Source organism: Mesocricetus auratus, unplaced genomic scaffold, assembly GCF_017639785.1.
Source record: "Mesocricetus auratus isolate SY011 unplaced genomic scaffold, BCM_Maur_2.0 Super-Scaffold_100008, whole genome shotgun sequence".
Classification (NCBI taxonomy): Eukaryota; Metazoa; Chordata; class Mammalia; order Rodentia; family Cricetidae; genus Mesocricetus; species Mesocricetus auratus.
This window is the reverse complement of record NW_024429192.1, coordinates 64,510,301-64,522,472: the sequence shown is the minus strand read 5'-3', so window position 1 is coordinate 64,522,472 and position 12,172 is coordinate 64,510,301. Positions and strand designations below refer to the sequence as shown.

Genomic DNA, 12,172 nt, shown 5'->3' with positions numbered 1-12,172 from the left:
AGAGTGCCCTCAAAATAGTACTACGGGTCTCAAGAGACCTGGTTTATGCCCCGTTGTCGAAGGGGATATCATTGGGCCAATAACTGCTACTCTAAAACTGACTGGGAGGGAAATTTCCTTCCTACTAATAATAATCAGGGAAACTGGAAGAGGGCCCCACCCCAGGGCCCCAAAACCAACTTGTATATTACCCCTGCATCTGGCAGTGGCAGTGACCATGTCTCCAAGCCAGCAGCTTTTGCTGGATGTCAGCATAGACCGAGGAGATAGTCTGGAGCCACGCTTATGCCCGCCATCCTAGAAAAACTGCAGTATAAACAGCCACGGTTTTAACAGATAAGACACGTGGTCAGAAAAACATAAAGATTTACAGTAAAGTCAGACTCGGATGAAGAAAAACCTCTGAAGGTTTACAGTGTGTTTAAAAATATAAGTAGGAGTGAGAGAAAAAAAAAACAACATAGTGTTAAATAGAGAGACCGGGCGTTGGCAGCACACACCTTTAATCTCAGCACTTGGGAGGCAGAGGCAGGCAGATCTCTGTGAGTTCGAGGCCAGGCTGGACTGACAGCCTCAAACAATACAGAGAAACCCTGACTCAAAAAAAAATTTGGTAACAGTAAAGAGGTACTGGTATTAAGTAAAGAAAAAGAAAAAGACAAAGGTATATGGAATGGAAAATTTTGTTTACATTTAAGTTCTATTTTGTGAGTCATCTCTAAAAACTTTTGGCCAAAAGCCTGGCCTCTCTACCTTGCATCTACAGAGTTACAAGGAGTAGGTACGGCTGTACCCCATGACTGTAGCTCAAATGGAGGAATGATAAAAACATATAGGACTTTTTAACCTTTTTAGTTCAAGGATTGGCTGGAGTTGTTCTTTTACATAGATTTCAATTAAGGAAGCTTCATTGCAACAGACTAATCATGACCTAGGGAAAAAGGATGACTGAAAGATGCATGTATGTTCTGAATGTATGGTGTGGCCACACCGGTATGTATGAAATGTGATTGTGAATGCGTGAGTGTGAACTGATTATATGATTAAAAGGATACTTAAATCCCTTCAAAAATAGTTAAGAAGCTACCTAGATTGTGTTAAATATAGCCAAAAGGAACATCCAGCCAGTCTGTTAATGTTTTAACAGAAAAATTTAAGATACAAATGAGGCCTTGTCAGCTAGTGAGAGTTCTACAGGTTAGATTGGGAAAGACTGCTCACAGACTTCAAATAATTTTCAAAAGTTATTTAGTAAGCCCAATTTACCTAGATAGTTAACCAAGGAGGGTAGACAAATCCTTCTACTGTTATGGTCCAGCTTCAACAGTTCAAAAAAGAAAATTTTTTAGAAAATAAAAAAGGGGAATAATGCCCCCAGTCCCCACATGACTCATCAAATAATACACTCCTCATTTAAAAATTTTATAATGTGAATGCCAGTGAGCTTCAGACAGATTCTGGCATGATGGAACTTGAGCAACCATTGCTCAGGTCAAATGGAGACATCCATGCACTAGACAGTGGAGAAGACCCTAATTTGGGGTCGAGGGCATGTTTGTGTTTTCTTGCAGGAAAAGAATAAAGCTTCGGCAGCTGTCAGACCAATTAGTGAGATGCATGGAGCAGAGAAAAACTGGACCTGAGACCATGGGAGCCTACCTAAGCCAGTTTGAGTGAGATCTCCTAAATCAGTGTTCCTGACCCTTGATGTCATCGAATCTACAGCCCAAGAAAGAAAGAAAACAGTCAGTTCGAGATTTCCAGTTTCTCAACAGACCTGCTGCATTAACCTTCCGGACCCGTGAGTTTTCATCCCGAAGCCAACAAAGAACTGGAAAGACTAACTGTCTGCCCTTGACACACCTTGAAACAACAGAATTCATTTTGCCAGTTTTCCCTTTAGGGGAAAAAAGGACCCATTTAAAATATTTGGACATTGATATGGACTATGAGTGGCAAAAGCCTCTTTTCAGTATTTGAACAGGACATGGTCACTTGAAATACCAGACTTGATGGTTCCTGTTTCTGGAATCACGACTAGGCCAGTGTATTTTTCTGGAGAAATGCAACTTGTCCTAATGTGACAACTATTGTTCATATTTTTCATAATGCTACATGTGTAACATCAATGATTGTGCCCAATGTATCTGTGCAAGTGCACTTTCTAAATGCTTTCCTGAGCAGATCTTAAAACGATTGGAAACTTTATCAAATTGTAAATGTAAATCACATGCGGGTTACCCTTGTAACAGATGAAGGCTGGTAGAATGTTATGGCCCAGATCTGGTGATGGGTATGGTGATGGAGAGGCGCTATGTCAATGGGGGTCCTGGAAATGGTGGCAGTGGCGGTAGGCATTCTGGCTTTATGCCAAGCTCAAACGTGCCTTGTTCCAGAGACAAGAGATCCGTAACCAAGTATTGCTTAGCTTAGCCCATGGCAATCCCGATAGCCATGAAGGTTGGTTACAGATGATTTAAGGTTGGGGTATCTCCGATGACGGGCAACCTGTGGGGAAGACCCCTCCCACCTAAAACAGGGGTTCAAGGTCCCCCAAAGACGGGAAAGGGAGGGTGACCCTACTTGACCTAAGCCAGGAGTGCCTCATTTGAAAATAAAAAGGGGTGAATTGTGGGAACACCAGACCTTGAGCAGAGACCCACTTCCCCTTCTGCCTGGGAGTAGGCAGCTATAAGACAATGTTTAGTAAAAACATGTTTACTAAAAACGATACAATAAGTTCCTGGCCACTTCCCCTTCTGCCTGGGAGTAGGCAGCTGTAAGACAATGTTTAGTAAAAACCTGTTTACTAAAAATGATACAATAAGTTCCTGGGAAAGGCCTTCCCACGGAAACCGCCCTGACCTCGACCTTGTCCAGAGACTAACCGCACCTTCAAAAACCCACACACATCCACCTCTGGTGTCAGAGCAGAACCAGCGAGGGTAGAGGAGAGAGCAGAAGCTTCTCTGGTGGGAGCTTTTTCTTAGGAAGTTTTTCTTGAACCTTTTTGGAGCCTGTTTAAAGTTCTCTTTATATCATTGAACGAGTCTCTGTGTTATCAATACCCGACACCCTCCGCACGTTCTCGGACACAGGCCGCGCAGCAGACGTGACACTCCCTCAGGCTCTATGCTCTGAGTCAAGGGACTGTCTATAGGCAGCCACTATACTGTGTTTGCTGATCGTTTTGTTTGTCTTCACTTATTAAATGGGCACCATATCCCATTTTCAGAAAAGCCCTGAATTCCTCAGGTGTATGTTTAGTGTTTGAATTGTTTAACATGATAATATGATGAAAAACAAAAGCCTCGCAAAGTTGAAAACTTTGACAAAGGAAGGGACAAATGATCCCTTAGTCCCTTTGCTGCTTAGGCTGCCTTGAACAGAGTTCTTCTGTGTAAACTAGAAAAAGGTGAGCCTGCTGGAAAGCTTCAGACCTGTAGAGCTTTGGATGAGTGAGCAAGCCCCATATTTAGCCAAGGAGAAATAGGTACCAATTCTCTAGGTAGAGGAAGACCTACACCCAGATTCCAACCCCCATGTATGAGGCATTCTCGCATCCCCCATTCCAACAGCCCCAGCTTTAGTCTGGTCCTGTCTGCTATAATTCACTCATCACAGGATCATATCTGAGCCTCTTTTTTGCCCAAAGATAAAGAGGGAATTTAATTGCAATTTATATGGCTTTCTTCAATTCCCAAAACAGGAAAAAATCAAGTGGGATTTTCCACTCCTTTGGGAACAGGACTAAGTAACGTATGGACTCGAATTTCTGAGTTTGGCTGTCTTAAGTCATCTGATGGCACTCCCTAAATATTTGAATGAAATTATGCATGGTTTGATGTGGAGCAGATTAAAAAAAATGAATGCTTCAGTATATCCTCGATGTTCCAGGTGTAAAGCAACACGGCCAACCAGCAGAACAGGAACAGCCACTCCCTGCTGTCAAGGTGGCACAAGATGAGATCTCACACAACAGCGGTGTCTACAGAGGCCTTTACCCATTTCCTACAGGCTGAATGGCACACCCCATGCTGAAGCTGCTGCCTCTCCCTGGCCATCAGCACACCCAGGAAACATGAACCGTGAGGAGCCAACGACCGATTTCTTTGTTGACTTCTTGTTACCAGAAAACAGAAATTAGTCCTTGCCCAGATCTGCCTCTCTTCAAGTCTGAGTGCCAGCAAATGCTTCGCAGTAGAGAGCAAACAAATAATCATCAACTTCTTCACATCTCACGGACTGGTAACCTAAAGTTGAGTTTAACGTTTCACAATAGCATACACCTGCAGTGACCTCATTTGCAATTCTCAGATGTTAGCAAAAAATGTTTGCTCACATTCGTTAATATTTCTAAAATTAGCCTTGCTATTGGTTTGTATCTTAAGCAAGGCATAGGGTTTTAGAAACAATTATAATTGATTTTACCACTTTCAGAAAAGGAAACTGGAGCGCAGAAAAAGGAAGGGAGTGACTCTAGGTCACTTGGGAATCGCATGCTTTTTCCATTCTTCCACAACAGAGAAGCAACCAGAATTCTGGGTTGGTAGGGAAAGGCTGATAGCACACAGCCCTGCAGTTGAGTTTCTCAGTTTCAGAAAAATAACATTCTTAGGACTAACCAGATGACTAGTGGCAGATAGTGAACCTTACCTTTACCAATGCACGTTGCACTAGTAGGTATGTCTCCCCTTGGCTAGACATGCCACAGTTCCCAGAAGCTAGGAGAAGACCTAAGGCCAAGCACTGCCTCTGTGGTGAACCCCTACATCTTTACGTTCTCTGGATTAACACTAACTTACTAGCTGGTTCTTTTCCTTCCAAAGCAAGCAGTCTGCTTTCTTGTGGACCACTCTCTGCGGGCAAAATGTCATGGTCCACTGCTCTCGTGTTATCCTGGATTGTTACAAACCACCAGCAGAAGGGAAGATGGACATTTGTGAGAAGACACATGCTGTAACACGGCTCCCTTTATTAAACAACTGAGACACAGCTTGCCTCTGTAAACTGACAGCAGTTCTGGCAAGAGGCTGCCCAACAGAGGCAGACCAGGAACAGCCTGTGAGAAGGGTTTCTGCTTTTTTACCAACAGCAGCCCCTCTGCAGCAGCTGAGCAATAGCACCTGAGGCAAGGGGATTAAAGGTGCTCTTCCATCATCACTGGGAGAATCTGGGCTGCTGGAACTTCTACGGGACTGTTTAAGGACAACTCGGAGGCTGCCCCTTGCAGCCTTTAATCCCAGCCCTTGGGGGACAGAGGCAGGAGGATCTTTGTGAGTCTGAGGCCATCTTGGTCTACAGAGGGAGTGCTAGGATAGCCAGGGCTACACAGAGAAACCGTGTCTTGAAAAACTAAACAGAAAAAAAGGAAGGAGGGAAGGAAAGAAGGAACGAAGGAACGAAGGTAGGAAGGAAGAGAAAGAAAGGAAGGAAGGAAGAAAGGAAATACCAGTCCTCATAGTCCATGAAGGCCCTGGCAAGGAGCTCTGTGTCACAGTCCTTATCCCTCCCAGTGGTGGCTTCTTCAAGTCTTAAAGATGTTTCTGCTTGTGATTCAGGTTCCATGCAGACTCTGTTTAGGGCTCCTCAGACCCAAGCCAAGCTTGCTGTGAAGAGGCTATACTCTCAGTCATCAGCACCATGAGAGGCCACAGGGAAAGGCAGCAAGCCAGAGGCCTGAGACTAATTCACATACTAACTTTAGACCTGTGCACAAACACTCTAGCTGTGGGGCTGCTGAGAAGCAACCTATTGTGTTGAGATTATGAATGTGCAACAAATTATTCTAGTATAGTGTGTGTGTGTGTGTGTGTGTGTGTGTGTGTGTGTGAGAGAGAGAGAGAGAGAGAGAGAGAGAGAGAGAGAGAGAGAGAGAGAGAGAGAGAGAGAGAGATTGTCTATCTCGAATGTATGTTTGGGTGTGTTTGGTGTATGTATCTGTGCCATGTTTGGGAATCTACGCAGTGTGTGAGTGGCATATGTGTATTTCTATAGTAGATCAGTGTTGCTTACTATGTTTACCTGCGTGGCAGGCAGAGTGTGTGTGATGTGTGTTTGGGGATGTGATTGGGCTCTGAATGATGAATGGAAGAAAACCAAGGACATGAGGAAGGCAAAGAGATCAGAGTTAGGAACAGAAGGGGGATCTGGCAACTCATAGTATCCTATTAATTTATACCCTGGTTCTGTACAAAAATAAAAAGGTTCTTATAAGATTAGCAATTTAAATAAATATTCAATAAAACACTCTCTTTTCTATAGCTCATCTTTGGGGTTAATATTCAGTCCATGCTTCCCATGCTGTTCTTGATCCAAGATGGCAATCACTTCATCAGCCTGTATCCGCTCCTGCAAAAAGACAATTGACACATTCTGGTATAAACGTAATAACCAGGCCCACAGCAGATGCTTCCCCAACACTTCCAGCCAGCCATCTGTGCACAGTCAGGGAAAGCTTACTTCATCCAAATTGGCGCACTCTCCATACATCCCCATGTCTTACACAATTACCTTTCAAGCGGGCTCCTCATGAAGCCTCGTCCGATTACCAGCTTTCTGCCCTTTCTGTCTCAGGAACCTACCACCATCTCCTATTCAACTCAGTGTTTAGACTGAGCTCACCATTTTCTCCCCTCAGACCTGTCATACTTTTCTACAAGACTTCTATGTCTCAGAAAAGAACCCTGGCCCTGGTCTCCCGCACTTGGTATACCTCTTTGCCCTGACTATTGTGTGTCCTGTTTCTGTCCCTATCTCTTCAAGGGGCATGACTGTTGGCTTGATTAAGTCATGACATTTTAGGGCATGTGTGTGTGTGTGTGTGTGTGTGTGTGTGTGTGTGTGTGTGTGTGTGAATGTGTGCGCACAGTGCGTGCACGTGTATAGGATTTGCCTGGGTACTGCAGATGTTAACATCCCTGGTATACAGAATGTCCCCACATCGTGAGAACTATGGATGTGTCTAGATGTTGTGAAATGTTCCCTAAATAGCTAAGCGCTACATCTTAAGTACAACTTCTTCAGATCCTTCTCAGTAAGTACTCTAGAATAAGTGCTCTAGAAGGTTCCAAATAAATTTCACTCCTCATTCAGGCTCCTAGTGGACCTTCTCCCTCAAGGAAAACTCCAACACTGTTCTATGCGAGGCCCACAAACTTCTGTTGGTTGCAGGTTCTGTTTTCTTGGTGGGCTGTCAGGTTTTTGAAAAATGCACCCCTTTCAGTCTTCTCCAGTTATAATGTACCCTGCCTCTCTGCTCACTATAACACAGCTCTAGATTACTCCACTGTCTTTGAGTGTTCATTCTTAAAACAGTTACCCAGCTCTAATCTGGTCAAAACACTTCCCAATATGCTCCCAGTATTGCCTGTATGTATTTCCTTTCCTCCACGTGTGGGGCCAGTGGGTTTTCCTCTAAACTTCACAGGCAAACTTCCCCATCATTTATTCATCTAATCTAAGCCCATGTGTTGGCTGGAGTCATCTTTTCTTTCCAGTCATTCACTGGGGAGTGGAGAGTGGGTGAAATAACTTCTTAGCAACTAGAATAAAATCCATGTGCCTTACTATGAAATATAAAATGTGAGCCCTACCTCCTTTATATCCTCACATCCATGTAACTCTTCCCTTCCATAAAACCTTCTGTTCTAACTACTCTGACCTTCTTTTTGTGGGCTGTGTGTTTTTTGTTTTCTTGGTGTTGGAATTGGACCCAGGAGGTGTGTGATCTGAGACAGAGCTTCCCCTCAGCCCATTTTTGTTTCTTGACTACTCTTCTCCAAACCTCTTCTTATCTCTGGCCTTTTGAAAGTTGTCCTCTGCCTGGAATACTTCTCCCTGTGTGTTCCTTTTCAATGGCTCATCCTGCGACCCAGTGTGTAGTTTACATGCTTCTCTTAAAGGGAAAGGGACCTGAGTGTCGGGACGGATTCTACAAGGCATCTGACATTTTATGTGTGTATATTATTGGATACTTCTTCATGAGCACATGCTTGCTTTATTGATTGATTGATTGACTGATTGGTTTCTTGAGACAGGCTTTCTCTGTGTAGCCCTGGCTTCCCTGGAACTCACTCTGTAGACCAGGCTGGCTTCACATGTAGAGATTCACCTGCCGTTGCCTCCTGAGTGTTGGGATTAAAGGCGTGCACCACCACCACCCATTCAGATGTGTGTGTGTATAGTGTGTATACACATACATACATACATACATACATACATACAAACATACATGCATACATACATACATACATACATACATGCTCTGTAACTCAATGTTGTTGGACAGGCTTTCTTCGTGGATCCAGTCTAAGTCAGAGTTTAAACCAGAGGATCCCAAAGTTTGTTACATATTTAACCTGCTGGTGCTGAAATAACGCCCCACATAATTAGATCTGAACATCTGAAGGTAGGAATCGGGCATTAGTGTTCTTATAGCCACTCAGGTGATTCCTGGGACTCACAGTAGAGGAGAAAATTTTCCATTAGCAACACCGAGGCTCTTGCCATTTCCTACAGAAGCCACTAGATGCCGCTACAGCCTGAAGCGTGGAGCAGTTTCTTGGTATTTATCCAAGAGGCATGAACACTCGTGTTGATGTATCCTGAGTAGGACTGAGCAGAGTCCTACTTGCATTAATGATTTCAATAACATGCTACAACGCATTGTGAGGACCTGATGGAAGTAAAATGATACCAAATCAATACTAAAACCAGGGGCTGATTTCTCCACAATTGGTTGTTGAACCTTGAGGTGTGGGAGTGGTGCTGGCATTTTGGAGATCAGAAACTCAAGGAAAGAGTGAAGGAGGTGAGGGTGAGGGGGGCTGCTGAGCATCCCAGGAAGTTTTCTGGGCTCTGCTGAATCTCTCCATCAGCGTCGTCCTTGCCTTTCTGAACCAGGCTGTCATCATCTTCGTGTCTGAGATAATGCAAGCTGTCCTTACTGTCCCCCTTCAGACACTCCTGCTGTGTACTCCTTCCCCAGCTCTTAAGTCCCGGCTTCTTGTGTTCACCTCTGCACCCGAAAGCCATGTCTAGGCAGCAAAGACGTGCTTCGAGAGAGTGGGCAAAAAGGAAGTGTGTTTCTGACTAAGGAAAGAGGGCTATTTCTAAACTGCTGCTACTGAAGCTGGATTCAGTTTCCAAATTTAAAGGGACAAATATGGCATCATTTTAAGAACTTCAGAGGCTTGGAGATGACCTGGCTCAGACGCTTAGGGCTCTTGCAGAGGACTGGTGTTTGCTTGTCAGCTGCCATTCTCTCTCTCTCTCTCTCTCTCTCTCTCTCTCTCTCTCTCTCTCTCTCTCTCTCTCACACACACACACACACACACACATACACACACCATCAAAACTAAGTACATCCTTAACTGGGTTCAGCACACACCTTTAATCCCTGCACTTGGGAGGCAGTGGCTGGAGGATCTTTGTGAGGAACTCGGTGAGTTCAAAGCCAGCCTGGTCTACAAAGTGAATTCCAGGACAGCCAGTTCTACAATGAAAGATCCCGCTTCAACAAGGGAACACTCAAGGGAAAATGTAGAATGCCATCTCTTCATCCGCACTCATTCAGGTCTTGGGGAGACCTTGAAGCTACCAAGCAGACTTTTGCTGTTGGCCTCAGGTCCACCTCTTTGAGTCACCACTTCAATCCATCTCATGACCTTGGGTGGAGCTCTGATCCTTGTCTGCAAGCTGACAACCCCACTGAACCTAGGTGAGGACTTGGAAGTTACTCCCTAAAACGAACTTGGCTGTTTTCTCCCAGGAGTTTCTTCTCTGTCTGCTGGCCCGACCTGCAGGCCTCTTCCTAACCATATTATATTATGGGCCAATATAATATTCTTTTAACATTCAACTTAATAATTTAACAAATATTAAATGTCATCTAGGTCTCCTTATTCTTCACCACACAAGTTTAGTAAACTAGTCAGTGATGTTTTGATGATTTTCCAACCTTTCTAGTGATTAGGAGAAAGCCCTTGGCTGCCAGTGGTACCGTGGGTCAGTGTGCTCAACACTCAACATTTGTAGTGACAGCCAGGGTGCCTAATGGGTCTATTTCTGCAAATGCCTCCGTGGTTAGAACTCAACTGGGTAAGAGCTGCCTTCACAACACCTCTCCTTCTCCCCAGATGTCACTGCAGAAGTCACCCCAGGCTTAGGAACCATGCCAAGGATTTTTCAGAGGTCGCTCCAGGGAGCAGGGTGCCTTTTGCACAGCTGCAAACTCACCACTTCTCTGTAAAGAGGGTCTAGGGTGAACCACAGTGCCACAGCACAGCGCTGGCCTTTGGTGACCGCCTTCACCCCGTGAGGGTTCTCTCCACCTGAAGAGAAGCTGATCATCCGTCCACACTTGGGTTTAATAGAGGCCTGGCAACAAAACGAAAATCAGGTTTTCAATCCCTGTACCATGGGTCCTTCCTTCTGAGCAACGACTTATTTGTGTTAAATTTTGAAGCAAAGAATGATGGGATCTTAGTGTTGAAAATACATTGTAAAATATAAATATAAAATACAAATCATTTCAAAACAATTTACTTACATAATGCAACGACTTAAACAATATGTGTGGCACATCCCATGTACATAAGAATCACATGGTGATAACCTGGCCGTTGAAGAACACACACCCGCCACGGTAATGCACTCCCATAGCCTACGGTATTATCAATTCATTGATTGTGAAGGTGGTTGTGCATTTTAACATCTATGAAATCAGAAGGAAACCAGAATATGAGGTGTACCAGAGAACGTTTACTATTGCCCTAGACCACAATTGCATGGTTGTACACCCTCCTAATTCTCCAACTGTACACCTATGGTTTGTGTAGCTGTAGCAACATGAAGATTTGGATTCGTTTCCTTTACATTATTCCTGTGCAGGGCTCAGACAGGTATCACTTGGCTACCTCCAGAACGAGAACACACCAGCGCTCGGGGTAACCGACGTGTGGCTCTAGAGATTTGAAATGACTGATACGATGATTTGAAATGTGCGCACTGCTGAGCTGTCCACCGACCTTTGGCAGGACAGTATAGTGAAGGAACACACCGCCGAGGGCGCTGGGCTGCAAAATGGACAAGAGGCTCTTCAGGCTGGGCAAGTGTAGGAGACTGAGTGTTAGAGACCATGGCCCTGTGCTTCAAAGGGTGTGGAGAGAGACTGTGGACCATTTGTGTCCTTCAGGAAACGATGAAAGCATATTCATCCCATTGAACCTGGACAAGCGTAGCCAATGCACAATAGCAGCTGTGGCCGCTGTGTATGTGGGAGCCCGAGAGCTTTGTACAGCCATGATACCCTTTCATCCTAACCTTCCAGAAGCATGTTTGAATTTTTATAGTCCTAGGACGCTACAGAGATTTACCCTGGTGCTGTGACTATTTGTAGGAAGCCGGAAGTAGGCAAAACTGAAATTGAGACGCCCCCCCTCCTGTGTGTGTGTGTGTGTGTGTGTGTGTGTGTGTGCATGTGTGGTGAGGGGTCATGCACATGTGTGCAGGTGTCCCTAGTGGCATGGGTCCCCTGAAACTGGTGCTGTGAGCCCACCTGGGAACCAAACTCTGTGTCCTTGAGTATCCAGTATGGAAAGGAAAAAAAAAAAAAAAAAAAAAAAAGGAAACGTGACCATTTTTCTTGAGGTTGGAAGAAATTTGTTATGGAAAAGGAGGGAAATGGGAATTCTTCATTTTTAAGAATTCATACCTGATTATTTTCACTATCTACAAAAGCTCTAAAAGTCTGCTACATGAATAAACATGAAGTGCCATTGAGTTTTCCATCAAAAGCTTTTCATTTTTTTATTCCGTTTTTGGTGGGAAGTAGATTCTGGGTTTTGTGGGATGCCTCAGTAATTAGAACTGTAGAACTGTGAAATGAGAAAGCCTCTGCTTTCACAGATAGAAGCAGCAGGAGAGCACTTAACTTAGACTTAGCAAAGAATGGAACTGAGCGACAAAATGCCAGACCCTGCACCATCAATCATTGGGCACTTCCAAATACGGCCACTAGATGGAGTAGAGGCAAAGGAATCTTCAAACATCTGATTTTTTTTTCTTCTTTTTTCCTTTCAAACTGTTTAAGAAGTGGCCATTTTTCTTCAGTTTCCATGTTTTCAAAGCTTGAAAGCAAAATATTTTCCGCACATAGTTCTTCTAAAAG

General features: G+C 44.3%; 1 protein-coding gene across 1 annotated transcript in view; it reads right to left on the bottom strand.

Moving 5' to 3' along the window:
- Positions 1 to 4,955: 4,955 nt before the first annotated feature.
- P3h2 (prolyl 3-hydroxylase 2) overlaps positions 4,956 to 12,172 on the bottom strand; it is a 148,777-nt gene continuing 141,560 nt past the window's right edge. Inside the window, exons 14-15 of the mRNA XM_005071594.4 lie at positions 10,240 to 10,380; positions 4,956 to 6,351 (exon numbers count right to left, since the gene is read on the bottom strand). Coding sequence (XP_005071651.1) covers positions 6,259 to 6,351; positions 10,240 to 10,380 — 234 coding nt within the window. The 3' untranslated portion in view covers positions 4,956 to 6,258. The remainder of the gene's footprint in view (positions 6,352 to 10,239; positions 10,381 to 12,172) is intronic.